Raw genomic sequence first — 22,803 nt, 5'->3', positions numbered from 1 at the left:
AGGGGTGTGAAATTTGCCGACTTTATCAGGTGATCATAGCAGTACAGCGTGGTAGGATTTGCTTGAGGATATATGCACTAAAAAACAAGTGAAATTGGCTCTGTAGAATAACGCAGTTCTGTGCAAGCAGAAAAAAGAATAATGACCGTTCACAAATGTGCAATAATCAGAGCACTAGCTGTTCAAGCATGCGGGGAAAAAAAACTCTTGTCCTGCAGCAAACAGCTTCCTTTTCAAGTTCAAGAAGCAGAGTGTAAATTTATACTGCTCCATGCATTTTTACTTTACCTGGAAATGACACTGGAACAAAAAAAGAACCTTAGGTCAAATAGGCAAATACGATGGCGTTTTTGTAGGGGTGTGCCGATACAGTTAAAACCCAATCTAACAAAGTCACCGAGAACTGGAAATTATTTTGTTAAATCAAGAACTTCATAAAATCAAGACTGCCATTTTACAAGTGGTTGATTGCATAAATTCGATGTCTAAAGGGAGGTGCATCCCAGCAGCTACCACGACATCGTAACTGCGGCGGCCGCAGTGCTTGCCTTGCGATAAATAAGCCAAGAGCTAAAAGTCCGTGGTGAAAATAATAACAAAATGCTAGGGGTTGGGGGAAACGAATTTATTTCCTGGCAAAAAAGCCTGTGATGATTGCCAGGGTGCACTTCATTAGCAGCGAGCACAAGAGCTTCAGCAGCTTCTGGATCAGCAGCTTCAGCAGCATCCTCTGACACCTCTTGTGCAGTGAAAATTAACTGTACGATTTCTTTATCATTCAAAGTATCCGTCAAATCGGTATTGGCGTGGCGCGTTCTGACGAAACACATTTGAAATTCCTCCTTTTTTGAATGTGTCTGTTTTTCGAAATGCTTCATAAAATCTGAAATAGCACTGTATCTATTTTGCTAGTTCGAGTTCATAAAAGCATTGAGCCGTATAGGCACCCGCGGGGGAATCCGAATTTGTACGTTAGATCGGGAAATTTGTAAAATCGGTTTTCGTTAGATCAAGTTTTGACTGTATTTGTTAACTTCTGAATATTGAAAAAGAACAGTACGGTCGGTATTTGATTCTACTTTCAGTAGGATAGAACAATTAAAAAAATTCGAATATTTTCGATGTACTTCGAATTTCGGAAATGCAAACAGGCATTTCAAATGCACGAAATTACGCATTGTTGAAAGGGAAAAATGTCCCGCTAAGATCACATGCAAAACACGTTCTTGGTGTAGAGTTAGAATTGGCTGAGTACTGCATGTATCGCACTTTGAGCACTTACAATCGACCGCCGCAAACATGCAGCAGTTCCTCTGCTAGCAGTGCCAAGCTAACCGGCAATGCACCAATGATGTGCGGCAAAAAGGCACCAGCAAAGTGCTCTCGAAGTACCTCAACCTTTACCTCAACCTTTGATTAAAGGGGGGCAGGAAAACAAAATGCAAGTTTGGTTTGTACAAAAAATAGGCTTGTTAGAATAACACTGACACCACATTTAAAGGGACACTGAAGGCAAAATACAATTTGCTCTAGATCGATAGTTAGCTCGCCGAGAACAAGAATATAATACCACTCTCATGCATAGCTTTTGTAAAATAAGGTAGAAAATAGCGAAATCGTAAGGACAGGTGTAGCCGCCACTGGCCATAAACACAACTTACACCAAAAGGGCTTATAATTATGTGACAAATATTCTAACAATACACGTTCACAAGTTTATAGACTTAACCGAAGTTTTTGTAGTGTCATGTTTGAACTTCGAAGAATGAAAAGAAAGCTAGAAACAATTTGATGGGAGCCCAGCTGATGTTTTCATTGGTCACATGAGGGACCCGCTTACGTAGCATGCTCTCTGGCTCGAGCTACAGTCACGTTCCATCCATAATCCCCTTTGCCCCAGTTGGCCTTGCGCCATTAACATCCAACCATCATCATCATCCATAATCCCCTTCATCCGCCAATTATGAACATCTCCATGTTTTAGTCTATGGCCCCTCTACACCCATATATACAGTATTTTAGTATCATAATCATTTCATACATATTTTAAGCCCAAACCTGACTATTGAAAGACCGCGTAACATAGTTTTGGCGCTCTTAGGTATTAGATACCCTTGTGCCAATAAACACAAACATACTACTACGGGCCGATAGATGGCACGGCAAACCCTAACACCAACAAGCCAGCTTTGATTTCAGTGCACTACCAGGTGCAATACTCAGCCAAATAATTGTTTGACCTTTGCACAGTACTGTGGGGGGCATAGCCGCTTCTAGCACGACACAGCTTGTGCTTTCGCTGCGTTAAAAAAAAAAAAAAAAATCGAGAACGCCTATTTCGGCTAAAGTCAGTATTTCCAAGTGTGCGTTTGCAACCTCTGGCATATGCAACATCTTCCCTGGCTGCCACTGGATGGCGCTACTCACCCACCCTGGCGGCGGTGCCACCATGCAAGGCGGCGCACAGGAGCCGCGCACAAGTAGTTGGTACGACGCCAACATTCATGCGGCCTAAAAAGGACGATATTCTTTTCTTCAACAAAGCATCAATACTGATCATGGGTCCAATAAAGAAACATTTTGCTTAGTGGTCCGGAGCAGCAAAATCAAAGGACGCGGTAGTTCAGGAAAGCACGACTGATTTGATTGCAACTGACGCAACCGCCTGATGTGTGGTAGCGTTGTATTCATTTGCTTCTGTTCTGCTATACATCCCCGCTGCCTCACTCACTTGTGGTTTATCATGACGCAAACAGAAGCAGCAGCAGGCACTGTTTGCATCATAAAATAGCTGCGAGAGAAATGAGGGAAGGAGGTGCGTAGTTTAATTAGTGATTTCTCAGCAATTAAGGCAGCTTTCAGTGCCGAATCAACGCTAAATGGCTATAGGAAGATCAGACTTTCGTTTTTAAAAAAACTTGCTGGTTGCCTTCAATGTCCCTTTAACGCAACGTTCACTCAAATAAGCTATATAATAAGGAAAATAGATTGTGGGCAGGTGGCTCAGCAGGTACTTTCCGCTTTGGAGCTAAGGCCGACAAAATCAAATGCAGATTAAACAAGAATTATAAGCTTGGGAGATGAGCTATATGAGCCTGAAATTTATTGCATATTCTCTTTACAGCAGTAATAATGGTGATGCAATAAATATCAGTTCCAAACAAACTAGTAACCATATACGCCCGCCTCGCATAAGGAACTGCCGTCCGCCAACGCTGCAAAACACCGTTGGCATACAGACAGTTTCCAGATATAACACCGGCAAGAGACACGGCCACTTACGTGACCCGGTTTGTCAAGTCATACACAATGTTTCACAGAACAGTTGCTGTGAACTTTAACGAAATACGGCACGTACAATTCTGATCAGAGGTAAGCTGAGTAGCAAGGGTTGCAGAGCAGCGACACTGCCTGTCTAGGAAAACCGCTGGTAACAAAGTGTGTTTTGGTATGGACCTGTTTGTTTTAAGTACCTGCCCCCTAAATGCTATTGCTGATGTCACAAAACATGCGATTGTAGCACGAGTATTGAAAATTTCACTTTTATTGTTCAATTGTTAAATTTCTCGTCGGATAAAGCATTGTTTGCTGCTGGACAAGTGCTCAGGATGCTACAAAAAAAAAGTTTTGAACAAAACAGAACTATATGTTGTCTCTATGGCCCCTATAACCACACGCTTTCTGCAGCGTGTTCAGTGAAGTTCAATGGCACGTTTCCCACAAAAGGGTCTTTCCACATTCTACCTCACAACACTGTCAATCCAGATTGTGCACAGGTCCTGTACATCCTTCAAGCCACCCTAGAACCCATCTGCTGTTTTCCAGAGCTTCGAAGACACAAAAATAAATGCGACGAGACCGATTCACATACATCATGGGGCCCTGAACAGATAAAATGACAGCTACAGTCAGAAGTGAGCTACCACGTAACTAGCTTATGTAATACTGGACATGTGCTTCAGCTCTCGTCACGCTGAGAGATTCACAAGTTTGTTATGACACGTGTAATTAGTGCAGGAGACTAGATTGCTTCCTCAAGTTTGCGCTCTGCCAAACAATGAGCCTGAATGATTGCAGTTTGACTGCGTTGCTTGTTTTGGTGCTGATGGAAAAAAAGAAAATTAGCACAATACTGAACTGTTGAGAACGTATGGCTGAAGCAGCTTGGCAACACGGTGCCTTGTTATGCAGCAAAGTGCTTGAACAAGATAAACTTATACTGCTATCACAATTGCAAGCAATAAGCATCAATGAAGCATACACATAACCTGGTTGCCTCAGCAAGAGAGAGAATAATTGTCAGCGTTCCACTCACCTTAAAACCATTGGGCCTAAAGACAGAGAGTTTGACTTTCAGGACAGCTCCAATGCATGATGGAGACAAGTATGGTTTCACTACTATACCAATGTGGGCACCCTCTACTACTATACATTGAGACGTGCATTTCACAGGAATTCACACTCGAACTGCTGCACCATTTAAGGTGTTTTCAAAGGAAGAGCTGCTAGAATCTCTGTTGTTATATAAGCTTGGTCTGCTTCTGACATTCCACTCAATTTCCCAGCTTTTCCCTAGACAAGAATTTAAGAAACATTACTGGAGACTGCTCAGCCTGTATTGATAATAAAAAGCCAGCACACTAATTCTACATCACAGACATGCATGTATGAACTTCTGTGCCAACCCAGGCTCCAGACTTCACATACCAATCGAAAGGGCCTCGCTGTTAGTGAAGAACCTGCTCAACCACAGCCAACCATGCACGAATCGCTTGCACAAACAAGATGCTCTGTTACTGCTTCAGGGACTTCCATAGTACTAACAAAAGGGAAGCAGCTTGTGCAAGGTTTTCTGAAAGGGGCGCTTGGAATCTTGGTATTTTAAGGTGCTTAGAAAGGCAAAATCCGGGACTGCAGTGCAAACACGCTTGGCCTGCCCTTCCTTTCATGTTCTTGACTCGAGCAAACTCACCGCAGTAAGACGCCCCAAGATGCTCTTATCGCAAGTGCCTACATGCTGTACAATGGCAGCTAAAACGCCCATATACTAACATTACTGTTCACATGTATGTATTCACAAACGCCGTAAACAGACTCATTCGCATTTTTTAAAAAAAGCTTCTGGACACTTTACTTTGTTTCTTTCATCACCGCAGTGTATTAAATCACCACATCACCACTCGCTTACCATCAACGCATTCACAAATAAGCTTCAAAAAACCGGCTCATTAGACTTCCTAGCAGTAAGTTGGGCTTGTGCACCCTGAGACAGTCTGGTTGCACTGGCCTCAAGACATTTTTTCACTAGAGGTCAGTCACATTCGTTCAACTCAAAAAAACATCACCAAAAAGGGAGGTGGGGAGAGGGGGGAGGGGGACTGCGAAAACTAACGAAGAAGAAGCAAACTGCTCCGGCTCACGTCAGCCAAGCACATCACTGCGATGCCACCCAACCTCTGCCTCAGCACGACACGGCCGGTCGTGCAGGCGTCAGTTAGGCTGGAGGCCCATCGGGACATGGCGGGGTGGGGTGGTCGCGCCGTACTAGTCCGTCGTAGTGCATGGGGTTGTCGTAGCGGACCGCCTGGCGCAGGGCGGTGGTGGTGGTCTTGTGCACTTTGCGCAGGTGCCTGGCGGCCGCCCCCGTGCTGGCGAAAGCTCGCGGGCAGACGGGGCAGGAGAAGGGCCGCAGCACCACGTGCGCCCGCTCGTGGCCCGACAGGCCCGCGCGGGACTTGAAGCTCGCCCCGCACTGCCGGCAGATGTGCGGCACGGCCGGTGGCTTGCCCACTCCGTCCTCGCGGTCCGTACCACCTGGCCACCAGGGCGGAAAGAGCATGCCCCTTCCAACAACCGCTTGTTTCCACTACTATAAACCGTTCAACTGGAGAGCAAGCTATCAATTCAAACGCTAGGCACAATTCATCCCAAGACTGATCACCATCACCAGCAGTAGCAGGCTGTTGATGCCTTTTACAGGGCGAAGGCATCTCCCAATCACTTCTATCCTATGTCATCCTAACCCATTTTTCACCCAAAAATTTTCATATTTCAGTCCTGATGCCCCCACTTCTACTAAGACTAAACACTGTGTGCAATTCATTCCAAGGCTGATCACTACCATCATCATCATCAGCAGCAGCAGCAGCCCACTGATGTCCACTATAGGACAAAGGCCTCTCCTACGAAGCTCCAACGGCTTCTATGCTGGGTTGTCCAAACGCATCTTTTGCACCCAAATTGTCTTATTTTATCCCCAATGCACCACCCAACTTTCTTCATTTTCATTTTTTTGCTCCAATAAATGTCATTGATCATTATCCCCCTCCACTTCTGCCAAGACTAACGCACCACTCTAGTTTGCATCTGGTCACAGTAATCTTAGGCCTCCAAGTGCAATGTGGGGTGTCGCACTAAGCATAAAGCTCACAAAGAGAAACAAGCTACCAGTTTTCAACTGAGTTTTACATACCAGCACTTATCCTTATCTAACAGCAACCACTAACAGAACAATAATCCTTCCCTCACACACTCAGCTCCAATTCCCTTTTAGGGCCCATCTTAGGTACCTGGCAGTGTGAAAATGCATTAAGAAGAAAGACGCTATTTATGAAGACGATTTAGTGGTTAATCGACAAGATTTAGTTGAAATCCCCAAAGTGGAGTAAGTTTCTGCAAAGGAAACTTACACCTCCTTCGGACGATCTAGTGTGCAGCAATGCCTCGAGTCTCAGCTTATTTATAGCTGTACATTGCAAAGTGACAGCTTGGTAGGTTAAAGTGCATCTCTGCTATTTCTCTTACAAGGGAAAACACCAGCAGCATTTACTGTGACCAGCACTGCAAAGAGATGGTTCGAAAATTACAAAGTTTGCATTGTGGTCATGTTTGTACCAAAACTTCAAGTTGGAACAATTGAAGCATTGGACTAATGAGAACTGTCCACAAGAAAATGGAAGACGGAGTGACTATGTCTACCCTCCGCTAACATGTGCTCATAAAAAACAATTTCGAAACAGACACACTGAACCCAGATGCTCCGGGACTGTAACTATTAGCGCCCACTGGCAAGAGGGCAGGCTGCAAGATTAACATCATGAGACAGAGCATCCTGCACTGCAAATACTTAGCAACTTCCTTCAGTGTAATATATCATTAAACCCAACAAAAAAAAAAAGCACTTGCATCTGAGGATAACAACAGTTTGAATTTTCCAACAATGTGGCTAAAATTGCCGAAAGTTAAAAACCACTCTACACATTCAATTTAGAAACAATCAGAGACTGGTTTATAAAAAAATGCTGTGTACTTACCTAGAATGTAGTCCTCTTCACCATCACCTTCGGCGCATTCTGATGCACCGTCCATGGCACCTCCACCTTTTCTCGCTGTGAGCAAATGTTCACGACAGTTAGGATGAATGCAGCATTGCATTGCCTAGCATGCAGTCAGTCAACTGACTTTGTCATACCTGCATTGTGCAAATTTTGCGCTGCACATTCCGTGCGAATGCCTTGCAAAGCACACAACTAGACCAGATCATACCCCCACATCCCTATGTTTCTTGGTATACACCGGTGCCAGCTGTCAAGTTTTTCACTATCTTCCTCCTGATTATTCCCTTGAGGAACCCCTCATAAAACCGGCTTCAATGGTGCATTCAACTTCACAAGGTTGAGAACATAAACATGATGAGCTCATACGCCGATGGCTGGTATTCACAGATAAAAAGTTAATGTCAAGTTTTCCTTTGTGGAAGCAGAAGTTGTATGTATCTGTAATGTTGGGTTCGAAATTCAATTTAAAAGTATACCTAGCACACATATTTCTTGCAGTTTCGATTATCTTGAATAAGCAAGCTTCCATAAAACCTGAAATGTACAGCAACTTTGCTTAATTCCAGAGATCAGCCTGCTCAAGCAACAAGCATGCAAATGTTAATGCCAACTGTGTTTAATTTAAATAATTATAAAAACAGAGGAAAGGGTAGTGGCACCCCAGTGACATTCGAGCCGTTTTCCCAGTAACATCACTAGTACAAAACTGCCCCCTAGACGTCACTGCAGCGTGCATTAGTAAAAGCAACTGCAGATTATTGCAAATCAAGAATTTGCAAAAAAAAAAAAAAACTTATTGTGGATATCTTCTGGTGACGTGGTAAGTAAAAAACTGCAAAAACATACACGAAAAGGCAAACTATTTTCATGAACAGTGGGGACGTATCGTGCATCGCGGCCTCAAAGTTGTTCTTGTAACAATACGCGATGGTTAAGACTCGTAGTGCGGCGTACGCTTGTCACCGCAAATTCTGCTGGTGACGTCCAAGATCATCCCACTTTGACCGGCTGTGCCATTCGAAGTGCTAGGCATGGAGTTGGTTTGGACCATGATGGCAAATTCAAACCCAACATTCTGCTCTTAAAGCAGCCATGAAGACAAAATACAAGTTTGTTTCATTCAAAAGACTTCATGTTTTATAGCACCCCCAGCGCTTCTCCGGATACAGACGCTTTATTCACTGAGAAATTTGATTTTGATTTTCCCACTAAATCGTGTGTTTTCTTGGTCTGCAATGACATAAAGGGAACCGACTGCTGCGCAGCCGATTCCGAAGCCTTGTTTACCGTTACTGAACCTAGATGGCGCCACCATACCGATGCAAGCCGTTTTCTGCCTTTGGTTTGTTTTTGACTGTATTTAAAGCTGGCTTGTTTTTGTTTTGGGAGAAAATAATCGTTTTGTGAAACAGTGCTCGCTCGACAAATATTGTCACGTAAGACACTGTCGCTTGTGTCAATCGGCCAGTGTCGTCTGAGACAACCCCAAAGCCCCGCAGTGCTGTGCAGGTAAACCAAGCATAGTGCGCACAGTACCAACAGCAGTACCCACCAGCACTATGTTTACGTGTACATTCATAACTTCCACTGTTTGTCCCACCATTCTTACTGATAAAAAAAACGTGCGCTAAATTTAACCGCAAATAGCTCGTTCGGTAAGCTGATAAGCTCAGTCTAATTTGTGTTTGCTTTTGCCGGCCTCAGCCAATCGCAGAACTGGCTGGTATGACATCATAGGTTCTGTTGCGGGAAATGAGCTAGTGGGTCGCATGGCCATTCCCTTTTTTCCCAATTATACAGATTATTGGAGCAAAGTTCACGTTAAAAGGAGTGTCAGTATGGTTCTAACGAGGCAATCTTTTGAATGAACCAACTTGTGTTGTGTCTTTATGGCTCCTTCAAGAGAGAGCTCATTGCCCAAGGCAAGAAAAGAATCCATGACTGCGCCATTAGCCATTACGGGGGGTCATGGGTCTTAAAAGAATTTCTTTGAATTTTTAAGTCAACTTTGTGAAACCTGTCCGTTTTTCTGCTTTTTTCACGATGAGTTCAAATATGCCATTATTTTTTTGTGCCGGTCAATTAGTTCCCAAGATTATTAGAGATAATTACTCATTTTTGGAGGAACAATATACAAAACAATGTTTAGAGATAATTACTCATTTTTGGAGGAACAATATACAAAACAATGTTAGTCATAGAAATGTAATCTTTATATTTTCTAATACTAAGAACCCTGGTGAATGCAATATAGGAAGCATTTTTTCGCTGCACCACTTGGAACCAGTTTACAGCTGATTTAACTTGGTGTTTGAAATAGGCGTTCGAAATGGTTCCTTGTCACTGGTGCCACCACATTTAATGAGCTGTAAAATTAGTTCCAAGTGATGTGTCAACAAACTGCTTCCTGTATCGCATTTACCAAGGTTCACAGTATTAGAAAATATAAAGATTACAGTTTTACAGCTTACACTGTTTTGCTTGTTTTTCCTTCAAAAATGGATAATTATCTCTAATTATCTTGAGAACTAATTGACTCGCTCAAAAAATATTAGCATATTTGAAATCAGTGGGGAAAAGGCAGCAAGACTGACAAGTTTCACAAAGTTAACATGTGTGGCCAACCTATGCTTCGAGGAACTGTTTGGCACAGTGGCACGAAACTCACTAGTGCAAATATTTTTTCTGTAAGTCAAGAAATTTTACAGTTAGGCGTTCAATATCTGCAGGAGTTTTGCACTGATAAGATATGTACACAATGTATTTCTTAAATTTTCTGTGTGTTTTTTTTTTCTGTGCGGAGCAATACTGACATTTTTGCTTATATTTTTGTCTGTCCCAAAACTTTTCTGTACAGCTTTTTCTTTCGTTTTTTTTTTTCCAAATAAAAATTACTGTTTGAAACAATACCCTTCCAAAAGTTCGACACCACACACTTATATTTTGCTTTTTTTTTTTAACCAGGAAAAAACTGCTTGCAAGGCTACCCAAGATCACTGCTTTTCCAATGGGCAGGAAAATGTTAAACAAATTATATGCCTTACTAAATCTACTGGGCAGTAGGCTAATCGGCAAAGCCCTATTCATGTTTAGTCACACCTTTTGGCACAAACTCGGATCGCTGACTGCTCATTTTTCACAGCTTTCCAAAGTAGCGTCACGAATCTTGGTGAAAGAAGCAGGCAATTTGAGGTCCACTCCTTTTGTTGCAGATTACTCAGCAATGTCAGCATCCTACCACATCAAACAAAACCATAGTGAGGCGTCAAAGATCTTATCCTTCGAACGGAATAGTGGAATGCTGCCTTGTGATCCCTTTACGAAATTACGATCACCACAAAACCAGTAATTGCGTGTGATTTGAGAGAGAAGTGAGAACACAGCCACGCAGCCGACTTTCTGCAATCAGCTCATACTAAATGCATCTGTTATTTCTAACCCTGCAAAGTTGACTAGAGAGGTAGCGAGGGACGACCGAATCCTACGATACTTTTAGCTGAGCTCATTAATCTGTTGCAAGGTGTCTTACTAGGTATTTCTTGAGGACTAGGACACCCGCACGAGGTGGTGTTAGTTACAACCTACCAGCCTTGCGCACGGAGTCCTTAGAGTGGATGTTGAGAAAATGCCGCTTGGCCGCCGATGAAGTGCTGAAGGCTTGTGGACACGTCTCTGAAGGGCACGGGAAGGGCCGCTCACCCGTGTGCGTGCGCTTGTGGGCGAGAAGGTGGGCCCTGGGCGGGACAGCCTCATTACTCCACAGGGTAACCATCTCCACGATTGCACCCGGGAGTGCCGAAAGAATAAAGCACGGTGTAAGATACACTTTTAGGTGTGGACACAGCAGCCCAAAAATCTGTCAAATAGAGTTGGTGGCGCTGTGCAGACGCCGCGCAAATACTTTTGATTGAAAGGTCATCTGGTGGCAGAACTCCTAACTAAGCTTCGCATCATCGTAGGTGTGAAGTGGCTTGACCAACGACTGTCCGAAGAAAGGTGGTTCACAGGCACCAGCGGCATGCATGTAAAACAACATTGTTTGTGTAAGCTCACCATGTGAGCTCACACAACGCGATCTTAACGTGTAATTTATTGCATAGTTTAAACACCTGCGAGAGTTCGGGCGCCCTAAGCTCATTTAGACGCGCGTGCAGCTCCTCTCAACATTGGACACCGGCAGTGACTTTGACAACATCGCTTTGTCTCCACTGCTTCGTGCGTGAACTTACCCCAGGTGAGCAACGTCATTTTAGACAAAGCAACATCAGCGAACTCGCTGCCAGTTTAATCCATTTCAGAAACTGGACTACTTTTCTTGTATGTTGGGGCGTTGTTCCGGCAGCAGACGCTTTCTTTTTGCTGCTGCTTGTACTGAATAGCTGGGGGGCTGTAGCCAACGGTAAAATCAATGGCACTGGATCGTTTACGAGCGCACACCTCTTCGACACCCAGTAGTACTTCCCCTCCAAGCTCCAAAAAGTACCCTTTCACGCAACCACACTCTCAGAGAAACGCTCACCGCAAGTAGGATCATTTTCTGCTGGGGATGAGTGGGGATTCATTCGTTTAGGATCGCTGGGAATGTTAAATAATGTCATGTTTTCTTGCCATCCGTTGCAGTACGTACTCAATAAGGCATTTGCACCCCATTTTTTGCTGCATAAAATCTCACTTGAGTGAGGGCTCAATGGCTACCGCGGCACACATTCCCTTCGGTTTAGTGTTTTATACCTTCTTTCATTGTTACCGAATCAAAATACATGCCTAGAACACATTGAAACACTGGGGCGAGCGCAAAGGCTTTCGTACGGCTTTCTTCAAATTATCGTCTGCTCCGCCGGCCGGTGGAACTGGCCAAGCCGCGGCGAGCAGACGTCAAGCAGACGACTGGTTACGGAAGCTGCCGAGAAGGCCCGACAAAAAGCCGAAAAGTTTCGAACACCTTTGAGTGGCTGGTGCTCGGGCAGCTTCTTTTCTCTGCCACTGGAGGGCGCTGCAGTCAACGGTCTCAGCGGATCAGTTTGGCGACTTTATTAAAACGACGAGTATACGTTTGTTTTGCAAGCTGTGTCCTCACCTAATAGTATGTCTTACACTGTGGAATAAAGTAGGAAGAACAGCTACCAGAACGAGATGGTTTTTGAGAAGAGCTCTGAAAAAAGGCTTAAACACCTAACAACAACTTCGCTTGTAACGGAGCCTTGACCCTACTCATTACTCTGGTTCTAAGGAGTGCACTGCCCACTGGGATGCAGTTCACAGTTAACGAAACAATTTTTGGCCTAGTAGGGAAAAGGGGGTTCAGAAGAGGAAAAATGAAAATCCGCATCCATACATGCGTGTATACGCTGCACATTCACACACACACACACACACAAACACAATTGGATTCACATTTGTTCAGTTTTTTCAACAAGGGCGGAAGTGTCTGCAGACTTTAGTTCTAGGCCTGTTCACATGAACCACATTTTCCTGTGGTGCTTAGGGACCTAATTTTCAACTTTCAAATGCACACGCTGTTAGCGGACTTCAAACTGATGGCCTTCCAACATCAACCTTATGGGACTCTTCCTGAAGGGCGGTCAGGTGAGTCCGGGCTGTCTCCCTCTTTCAACATCATCAGCCTATCTACGCCCACTGCAGGGCAAAGGCCTCTCCCATAGATCTCCAATTATCCCAGTCCTGCGCTAACTGCGACCAATTTGTCCCCGCAAACTTCTTGATCTCATCTGCCCATCTAATTTTGTGCCGCCCCCTGCCACGCTTGCCTTCTCTGGGGATCCACTCTGTTACCCGTAATGACCAACGGTTATCTTGCCTTCGCATTACATGCCCTGCCCACGCCCATTTCTTCTTCTTAATTTCTACTAATATGTCCGTAACATGCGCTCGTTCCCTGACCCACTCCGCTCTCTTCTTGTCCTTCAATGTTACACCTACCATCTTCCGTTCCGCTGCTCGCAAAGTCGTCCTCAATTTAAGCTGAACCCTCTTAGTGAGCATCCAAGTTTCTGCCCCGTACCAGTAGGATGCAGCTGTCATACTTTTCTTTTCAGGATCAATGGCAGGCTGCCCTTCCTTATTTGAGAATGTCTACCGTATGCACTCCACCCCATCCTTATCCTTCTAATTATCTCTGCCTCATGGTTGGAATCCGGGGTCACAACTTGGTCTCAGTAGATATGTTCGCTTACCACTTCTCTCCCTCTTTACCTGATGGCAAAGTTGAGGCCACAGGTGAGGCAGCGGAAGGGGCGTTCTCCTGTGTGCACCCGCCCGTGGCGCTTGAGCGCCATGGCCGAGAAGAAGCGCTTGCCACAGAGGGAGCAGGGGAAGCGCCTCTCCTCTTCGTGGCTAAAGCGGTGCTCAGCTAGCGTGCTCAGCTGCAGATAGCCCTTGCCACACACCTCGCACACGTGGGGCGGCTTGCGGCCATGGCCAGCCTTGTGGGCCTGCATCTCCTTGTAGCTGGAGAGGGAGAGGGGAAAATTAAAGCCGCTCCACTCAACGTGAAAGCTGTCGGAAGTGCAGAATAGCGATTCGCCATAATGGGCTGTAGCGCCGTTACCCGCTCACTGCTACCATCCAATGCATTTCAAATTTCCCGCCTTCGCAGTGCTCGCGCACCCCCTGCCTGAAACTGCGCCAGCGGGAGTTCTGTTCTTTTAGTGCTTGCTTTTCCTCCCGCACGTGCCGGCGTTGAACTGGCACTTTTTTTCACTTACTATCGTCAAAACCAACCCAACGAGCGTTACTAACTAAATGAACGCGGGCGCTGGCGGTTAATTTCGCCTCAAATGTACCTACAGTTTTCTTTGCACTAAACAACGGGGAGATGTATGACAAGCGCCAGCGGTTCACGAGTTTAGAACACTTATGACTATATAAACCACTTGGCTTTCAATGCCTCTGGGTTATGCCTCGACAACGGCCACTATGACGGAACACCGTGTGGCTCTACTTGGATCCAGCGAGCGAGCTACGACGAGACGGCGAGCCCCTATAGTGCTCTGCACTTAATAAAACACCACCACCACAGTAAGTAACAAGCACACTGCTACAAGGGGGAGGAAGTCAGTAGTGGCATACTGTGCCATGCTAACCTGCCTCCGAACAAGCTGATGAACCGGATGTGGCATAGCCCCGGCGTTTATGCAGTTCTAGCTGCCCATGAAATCATCGCATTATCTGTCATGGTTTGTACCCTCTGTCTTGCCGTCACGTAACAATACCCGTTACTCGTTAGTGCATACCATCATTAAGCCACAGTTCAGCCTCAAAAAATTGGTGTGTAGTATCACCGAGCTGAATTTTTCAGCTATATGTCAATTTTATTTGTGTGCCCAATATTCGATGCTATTGGGTATTTCGTGGATACAAATTGTGCATGTAGTTGGTGAAAGGGAAGAACTAGCAAAACGCAATGGCACTCATTTCCTCCGATGTCTCCTTGAGTACGTAATGTCAGTAATGTCTTGTCACCTGTTTCTTAGAGACCCATAAACGTATGGACTTTTTCAAGCTCTGCATCCTGGGAGCATCCATTTTATCAGTGTGCAGCCATTCCCACCGAAAACTTTTCCGCAGTCAGCTACCAAGTCGTGTTCTGCTTCTGTACTTTCTATTGATGCTTTCCCACAATAACTCTATGCTTGCAGAGGTGCACCCTTCGCAACAGGGTGCACCTCCTTTCTTTTTCTTTCTCATTTCGTATTTAACATTCCAGCTAGGAAAATAATATTTACATTCTTTGAGAGAGAGAGAGAGACAAGCATTTATTACAAACCTAAACAAAAAAGCTCCCCCAACCACAAACACTGCGACAGACCTCACAACAGGATTTTTGTGGGACAACACAAAGTGTCACCAACAGAATCAGCAACAGCTTCGACTGGATTAGCAAAGCAGTGCAGCCATTCACTACAAAGAGTTGGCATGCACCTTGAAACAGCATTCCAGAAGCCAACACAACAGGCCTCACATTAAATTACCAGAAGCTAAAGGTACGTTCCCACTAGCGAATCGCAGACATTGTGCAACATTTGCAACGTAACATGTTGCAAAGCGGCGAGCAAGTTGCCACTCTTCATCGCTTTGCGACGCCCAGTCGAGCGGTCTTAAACTGACTTTTTTCATCGCGCGATAGCATCACAAACCAGTTAGCCAATCATGGCCGCAGAGTCTACTGAAGTAGCCGGAAACCACGCGCTTGTTTGCTCCCAGCATTGCAAATGGTGACAAGCCACTGCAGGCAAGCGACCTGCCATGTACCTTGTTTCTTTGGTAACTGCATTTAGCGTACATATGTACGAATCAGCTAACAGCGTGGGGCCTGTCACTGCGTAAGCACTGCACTGTAAAAGCAAGTAATCTGTGTAAATAGCTAGATGACTGGTGGGACAGTAGACCGACTTGCAGCCTTTTCTTATCTCTATCAGCACATAGGTCACACCGTGGAGTGCAGAGGCACCAGAAGTTTTGCATCTAAGGAAAGAAGAAAGCTTTGCAGCCCGCGATGTGATTGTTGTGGTGTGAATGTAAACATGTGTATTTCTTCCTGTAATTATATGGTGAAAAGCCGACACCCGCAATGTTTACGGCACTGCTTCAAGTCAGTAGGATGTGTCTTACAGGGATTTCTACCTATTCTTGTCGTGCTGTGTAATATATTTTTATCGTTGAGTGCAACTGTTTGTTGGGAGCGCAAAGAAGATGTACAGAATGGGAAACAACCTTGCTACGCGCAATCGCATCATTGCTGGTCGCAAGTGTGAACACTCTCTCATCATGCCACACGTGGCGCTGACGTGTCATGTTAAGCGACGTGTGCGAGTCACAAGTGGGAACGTACGTTAATGCAGCAGGCCCCCCCAAAATATTGAGAAAAGTTGGGCACGTTGCCAGCGGCAAGCACACAGTACCAGCGAGTTCCCACAACATTTTCCTTAAAAAACAAACTACAACGTTTTCGAGCAGTTCGTCAGACAACTACAGCATCAGACGCAGCAATCAACGATCTTTCGCCTGGATGTTTCTGTGCCTGTTTCAGTGACTACTGATTAGCGAGAAGACAAGAGTGGCACGTTACCCCCCCCCCCCCTCCTTGCTACAGTGTACTAGAACAGAGAGGTGCGTCGTTCAGGATCGATTAGGGGGGTCCTTGATGCGATGAAAATTTCTGATGAGGAACTCCTGTTGTAGGCAGCGCCCCTGGCAGCCGCTGCTTACCACTGGGTCTCACAAGTTTTGTTTAAAGTATTCCTTATTTATTGCCGTAAATAGTCTTATTTCTTTAATTTATGGTGTAAAGTTTTATAAAACCCGTTGAATAACTGTTGTGTTTTATTTACAATCTTTTAGGGGGCGCTGGCTGCAACATGAGTTCTCTGGGGAACGCCTGCACTCCACAGACTTTTTTCATCGCAAAAGGGACCCTCGCTCTCTACTGGTTTTCCCCCCGCATGACACACCTCTATCTTCTAGTACACTGTATCCCCCACCCGAGACCCGTCGAGCGAAGAACGCGCCCCTCACGTCATGAAGGTCTGCTGGCAGATGGAGCACTTGAAGGGCTTCTCCGGCTGAGCGTGCAGCTGCCTGTGCTGCTCCAGGGTGTCCGGCCGGGTGAAGTGGGTGCCGCACTCGGGGCAGGGCAGCAGCGCCCCGTCCCCACCCTGGTGGGTGCGCAGGTGCCGCGCCAGGGACGTCTGGTCCAGGTAGTGGGCGTCGCAGTGCGGGCACGACAGCGGCCGCCGCGCGTGCATGCGCCGGTGCCGCGCCAGGCTGCCCCGCACAAAGGTCTCAAAGGGGCACTCGGGGCACGTGTACTTGGTGCGCGGCCCCGCGGGCTGCTCCTCCCCGAAGTCCAGCAGCTCCTCCTCCCCTTCCACCATCTCCACTGCAGGGAGAGAGGGTTTAGGCCTCCTGGCACGGAGGTGAACACTGTCGCCTACGACATGGCACTTGGGCAGAACAGCTCATAACAATGGGATTGTGGGCTAGCAGATCCAACAGCGCACTGTAGTGGAGGGCTCCGGATTAATTCTGACCAACTGGATATCTCCACTGGGCGTCAAAATATTGATAAACAAGCATTTTCGCTTTTTGCTGCCATCAGTAAAGCAGCCACCACGACCAGGATCAAACCCACATCCTTGGGTTCAGCAGCACGACGCCTTAGCCACTGAGCCACCCCGACAGCTGCTAGCAAGGTTTTACACTACATGAAGCAAATAGCAGTACTTAGAATCTCCCGTTGGGTTGATGCCCCCCTCTTGTTATGCCCTCGTGTTTTATCTCTGGCTACCATACCAACAGGTCACTGCCAGATGTCTCAGTGGCTAAGGTGTGGTGCAACACGAGGCTACAGGTTTGATTCCAAGCTGTAGCAAGTTTTTCTGTCAGAAAAAAAAAATTATCTGAGATTTTGGTGCACATTAAAGGCTGCCAGGTGGTCCTAATTAATCCACACCCTGCACTATGGCGCACCCCATAGCTCAGATGTACATCTTGCACACTCAGCTGCAAGTTGAGCTGCAAGAACAGTTTCACTGATGTCTAATTCTCACTTGCTCCTCGAAGACTGAGTTGCTCCCTCAAAACATCGTCAAAAGAGCTGCACTTACAGCCCCATCTGCACTGCTCGTTGACCACAAAATGGCTTCACTTGCAGGTCTCAGCCTGACTAGCCTGCACCTGTTATTTAATGGTTGACAAACCTAGAGAAAAAGCTGTGTTCACTAGCTGCAGCTTACAGATGCTGTACCCATGTTTTAACATACAATTAATTTCATCATGCATATAGAATTCCCCACCTAAGGTAGACAACACAGTGCGTCAGAATATTCACACATATATCATCATGCATATAAAATTCTTCAGCTGAGGTAGACAGCGTTCACGCACATACCTTTGCAAAAGATGTTATTCTCATCATCGGAGCCATCGATGTTGCTGTCACCATCAGGGGTGCCATCTGCGTCCTCATTGACTTCAGGGTCCGGAGTGCCTGAAAAATTAGAACAAAAAAAATGCATGAACCCGTAAACAGCACTGCTTCCATTATGGCATTATTAGCTGGATACTTGCACGGCAAGGCTACCCGATGCTTTTATAGCATAAGCAATAGATGGGGCACGTCGGCAAGAACTTTCGCCGTTGACCCATCCCCAGAGTGACCGAACAGAGAGCAAAAAGCGCATGGCTGTGCCACTGCTGCCTTTGCACCGCTGCTGACATTGCTAAGGAAACATCAAGTCGGAGTGCAGCTCACCACTTGCCTCTGCTGGCGCACTTAACGCGCGCTGTCTCGACAGATCCCGAGACACTAGTAACTGCTTGTACATGCTGTAAAATGGAGCGAACAGCCAGTGCAGGGCGGCAAAAGAGGAAGACATGAGAATAACGACAATTAATTTCCAATACCGGTGGACAACAGCTGCTAAAGTGAACAAAGAGTACTGGTGGGCGAGTCGGTAGTTCATTTGAAAAAATAGCTACACCACGAATAGAAACAAGGAGGCAGAAAGACGACGGGACGAGCACTGACTTCCAGCTGAATTTAATAAGAGAAATCTCGCACCTTTTATACGCACTCTTCATGTTAACACCAGTAAAAAATAAAAAATAAAATACAACAAGAACAGCAACAGAAAAAAAGACGTATCATCTCCGATACCACATCACCACATGTTCGCACACTTGGCACAATCTATACAGACACCAAATTAAGTCATACCCGATGTGCAGTACTTTTTTTGGACAACTCAATTAACACCCGGCTTACACATTTACTGCCCTGCCTTTCAATTTCATGTGCTTCAACTATTTCGCACATAGTTTGGTTTTCGCCTCTTCCTTGCACATGTCACCCTGAGGTTTGCACCTGCAAGATTTGCAATGCAAGGCTAAGAACCCATCGTTTCCTTTTTTGACGTTGTTGTCGTGCTCCCTCAATCGGTCATTAAGGCATCTGCCAGTTTGACCAACGTAAACTGACCCACATTTCCTCAGTGGAATGCGATAAACCACATGCTCCACACATGAAACGTACTGCACACATGGCACCTTGGGTTCCACATGCGAAGTTTGCAAAATAGCAGTTTGCAGTAGCTAGTTTTTGCTAAAGTGAGCAAAACGTGAAATTATGGTTGGCACGGTGTACGAGCAGCATACGAAAAACACCACGTGACAGACTTTAACAATGCTTCGACGTGTTTCTGGCCATACGCAAGAAATATTTAACGTAAACATCCATCTCACTGTTTTTAGGTGGCAGAAATATTTCACGGGAAGGATTTCGTTTGCGATAAAAGCACGGCTTCAGTTACATACAGGGAATGAACATTACATAAATGTGGATTGCGCTCCTTTAGTTTAATGTGCATACTTTCTTTGCCGCACAGTGTCAGAACAGCGTTTTCATCCCCTTTCTATGGCCGCCTGCACACAAAACAAAAATATGGGCATGTGTAAATTCAGGAACCCGTTTAGCCAGTTCCCTTATGCGTTTTTAATGTACTATCGTGATGCATTGAAATACGAACAACGGAGCACATGCCGCGTATCCTAGCGACGAGCCGCGTATGCGCAGTATGAACAAGTTACGAGAGTTCGTGTCCAACCTTGGTATGAGAAGACCATCATTCAGCATGTGAGTGCTTTTGTTTGTCTTCCCGCCGCGTTCGGCGCCCACTCACGCGAGCGTTATCTAACTTTGTCGCTTCGCTGAGTGAAAATGGCACATGAAGCTATATTCCTTAATTTTTTTATTTCGTGCCAAACGTACAAAAGACGATGGTCTTTCCATACCAGATTGGTCACGAACTCTCGTAACTTGTTTCTACTGCGCATACGCAGCGCGGCACGTTCTAAAAGCAACGCTCTCCATTGTTCCTATTTCAATATATCACAACAGTACATCCAGTGCTACAGCCTAGCTGAATAAAGGATCACTTGATGGCTTTGAAAAAGCAAAAGAGTGGGTTCTAGCAGACTACAAATATCGAATTTAGTTACTTCCTTACAACTGACAGCATGCATTGCTACGCTAAGCTGGCCTCCCGACAGGAACATTGGAAAAGCAAAAATGTTAAAGACAGTATGTTTTACAACACCACTAAAGCGCACCACCCAGTCTCCACCTTTGTGTATTCATCCTACCACATTTTTATATATATATGTCTCCTTCGATCATAAATATTTGAGCTTGAATCGTGAGGGTGTGCCTAAGTGTTGCTGATGGCACCATGGGGCTTAGCCTAGCAAGGCTTCCTAGTATACCGTGCGGAATTTTTTACTTTTGTGTGGTATTTTGGTACTAAAAAGCCAACACCCAAGCCCCAAACTAAAATTTGGCATTGAATTTTCATTCTCACACTTTTTTTTTCCATCTTTCCAGGTTTCTTTTTTCACTCAGAAAACATGCTTCTGTAGCATCTATTCTTACAACTTTACCGTAAACAAGAATTCTTTAGTGACGCACCCAAGCATTAGGAAGTTTATATTGAGCAAATTTTTTTACTCATCCTTCACTTCTTAACAGGAATACGCAAATATTCAAACCTTTAAATCGAATACCTACGCCCCAGAAAGACTGGTTCAAAGATATAAAATTGAGTGTCAAGCATTGCACCACTTGTAAAGACTAATAGCCCTGTCACACGAGCGTTTTCATCAATCGTGATTGAGTCGATCCGGATTGAGCTCAATCCAAATTGGGCTCTGCTACACCACAGTTTTAATCGCTTTAGAGCCCGATCCCACTCGAACTCAATCCTGGTTTCTCAAGCGCAATCGGACGAAGGTGGTGATACTTTCGTCCCCGCTGACTAATGGCACAGAAGTTGACAACATCAACTAACGCCAGAAATTGTACCAAATAACTTGGTCCAAATAACCGTGTGGTAACATTAATATAGTTACGTATACCGCAGGCCGCGAAATAAATATATTTTTTTTGCCATCTGGAGTACGCGAGTGCAACCAGAGCAACTTCTCAATCGGGATTGAAACGTGCTGTGTAGCAGCGGCGGTGTGTCGAGTGCACTCGAGAAGTCAATCGTGCTTCGCTTCACTCCAGATTGAAAGTGCTTGTGTGACAGGGGTATAAGAGAAAGCAAAGAAGAAGAAGAAGAAGAAGACAGAGAGCCAAGGGGAAAACTAAACCAATGCATAACCTTACTAACAGGTACAGCAAGTAAGGGAAAGTGACACACATGAATAACCAAACTCCCCAGGTGGTCAAAATTAATCACGCACCAAATTTCTCAGCTGCACACCCTGTTTTGCGTCAGTGAAGTTGCACGATGCCCCCAGCAGTCCTTTGTGCGCAGAATACATGGGAATATGTGGCGGCAACCGAGTATTCCAAAAACACCCAAAATTTTTCTACCAAATACGAATGTATTGGTGAAAATCTTCTATTTGTAATATTCTATCCATATTCATTCTCTGGGTTGGTGGGAGCATATACACACTTGATACGGGCCTATACATTTCTGAAGTGAGGTATTTTTGTTTGCCTAAAAAATTTAAAATTGGCCATTGATAACTTGGGTTATTCACGAAATGCCAGAAAACTGCGAAAGTCATGGAGTTACAAAACCTTTGGTTCGATGTTTCTGCTTGGCGTGTACTTTTAAAGAAAACAAAAACAACCGAAGACTAAAAGTTTTTTTGCGGGGCCTGCTAACTAAAATGTAAACCTTCAACATCTAAACTATTTCAACGATCCTCTTTGTTCTGTTATGTAATAAACCTACTAACGGTACTACAACGCCCGCCAACTTAAGAACGAACTATGAGTTAAGTTTTTCGCCTTTTCTGCTACGCCGAGCTCAAAAACGTAAAAATCCGGTCGAAGGCAACGCGCAGTAGACAACGAAATATAACGTAAACAGAAGCAACCGGTTCTGCCACATATACGACTGCGTCGATCCGTATCGATTCGACCATTAATAGCACATTCATACCGCATGATAAGCAGGCAAGAGAAGACGCGCATGCACAAAGCTAAATAATATTCCAAGCTGGTCCACGCAAAAGCGAACCGCCAGCTATGTTTGCCGTACTGGGTGTTCGATGAGCACCGCTCGGTGAAAGTTGGCGACCTTCCGGCTCGTGCGGCTGCTCCCACTGTTTCTCGCTCATTTAGTTCAGTTGAACAATAGTCTAACCACAGACTCAATTGACGACACATTCACGCTAGCACATACTCCATAACTATAAACTGTTCGCAGCTTGAACCCTTGAACTACAGCTGTCTGCTTTGCAGCGGCTGATTTATGTCAGCCCGCATATCTGCAGAAGCCATTGGAAGCGGCTGGAGAACGCATCGCGCCACCTGGCATAGCTTTCGGCGCTTTTTCAAATTATGTGTCGCAAAAATATATTAACGTTATAGCATCGTCCCATTGAAAAGTGCAGCTGGGAATTGTTAATAAGCAGAGGAAAGTTAAAGTTTGAA

At 45.3% G+C, this 22,803-nt stretch overlaps 1 protein-coding gene across 1 annotated transcript; it reads right to left on the bottom strand.

Moving 5' to 3' along the window:
• Positions 1 to 67: 67 nt before the first annotated feature.
• LOC144178718 (uncharacterized) lies at positions 68 to 22,669 on the bottom strand. The gene is made up of 7 exons (XM_077706789.1): positions 22,409 to 22,669; positions 18,247 to 18,345; positions 16,872 to 17,235; positions 13,551 to 13,805; positions 10,923 to 11,071; positions 7,314 to 7,388; positions 68 to 5,814 (listed from the first exon to the last, which is right to left on the bottom strand). Exons 1-7 carry the CDS (start codon positions 22,485 to 22,487, stop codon positions 5,495 to 5,497), a joined length of 1,341 nt encoding a protein of 446 aa, XP_077562915.1. The 5' UTR covers positions 22,488 to 22,669; the 3' UTR covers positions 68 to 5,494.
• Between the last annotated feature and the right edge of the window lie 134 nt (positions 22,670 to 22,803).

The sequence above is a fragment of the Haemaphysalis longicornis genome, unplaced genomic scaffold (assembly GCF_048455015.1).
Source record: "Haemaphysalis longicornis isolate Haplotype H1 unplaced genomic scaffold, Haemaphysalis longicornis Haplotype H1 scaffold_4, whole genome shotgun sequence".
Classification (NCBI taxonomy): domain Eukaryota; kingdom Metazoa; phylum Arthropoda; class Arachnida; order Ixodida; family Ixodidae; genus Haemaphysalis; species Haemaphysalis longicornis.
The sequence above is the reverse complement of the archived record's forward strand: the minus strand, read 5'-3'. Positions and strand labels throughout refer to the sequence as shown.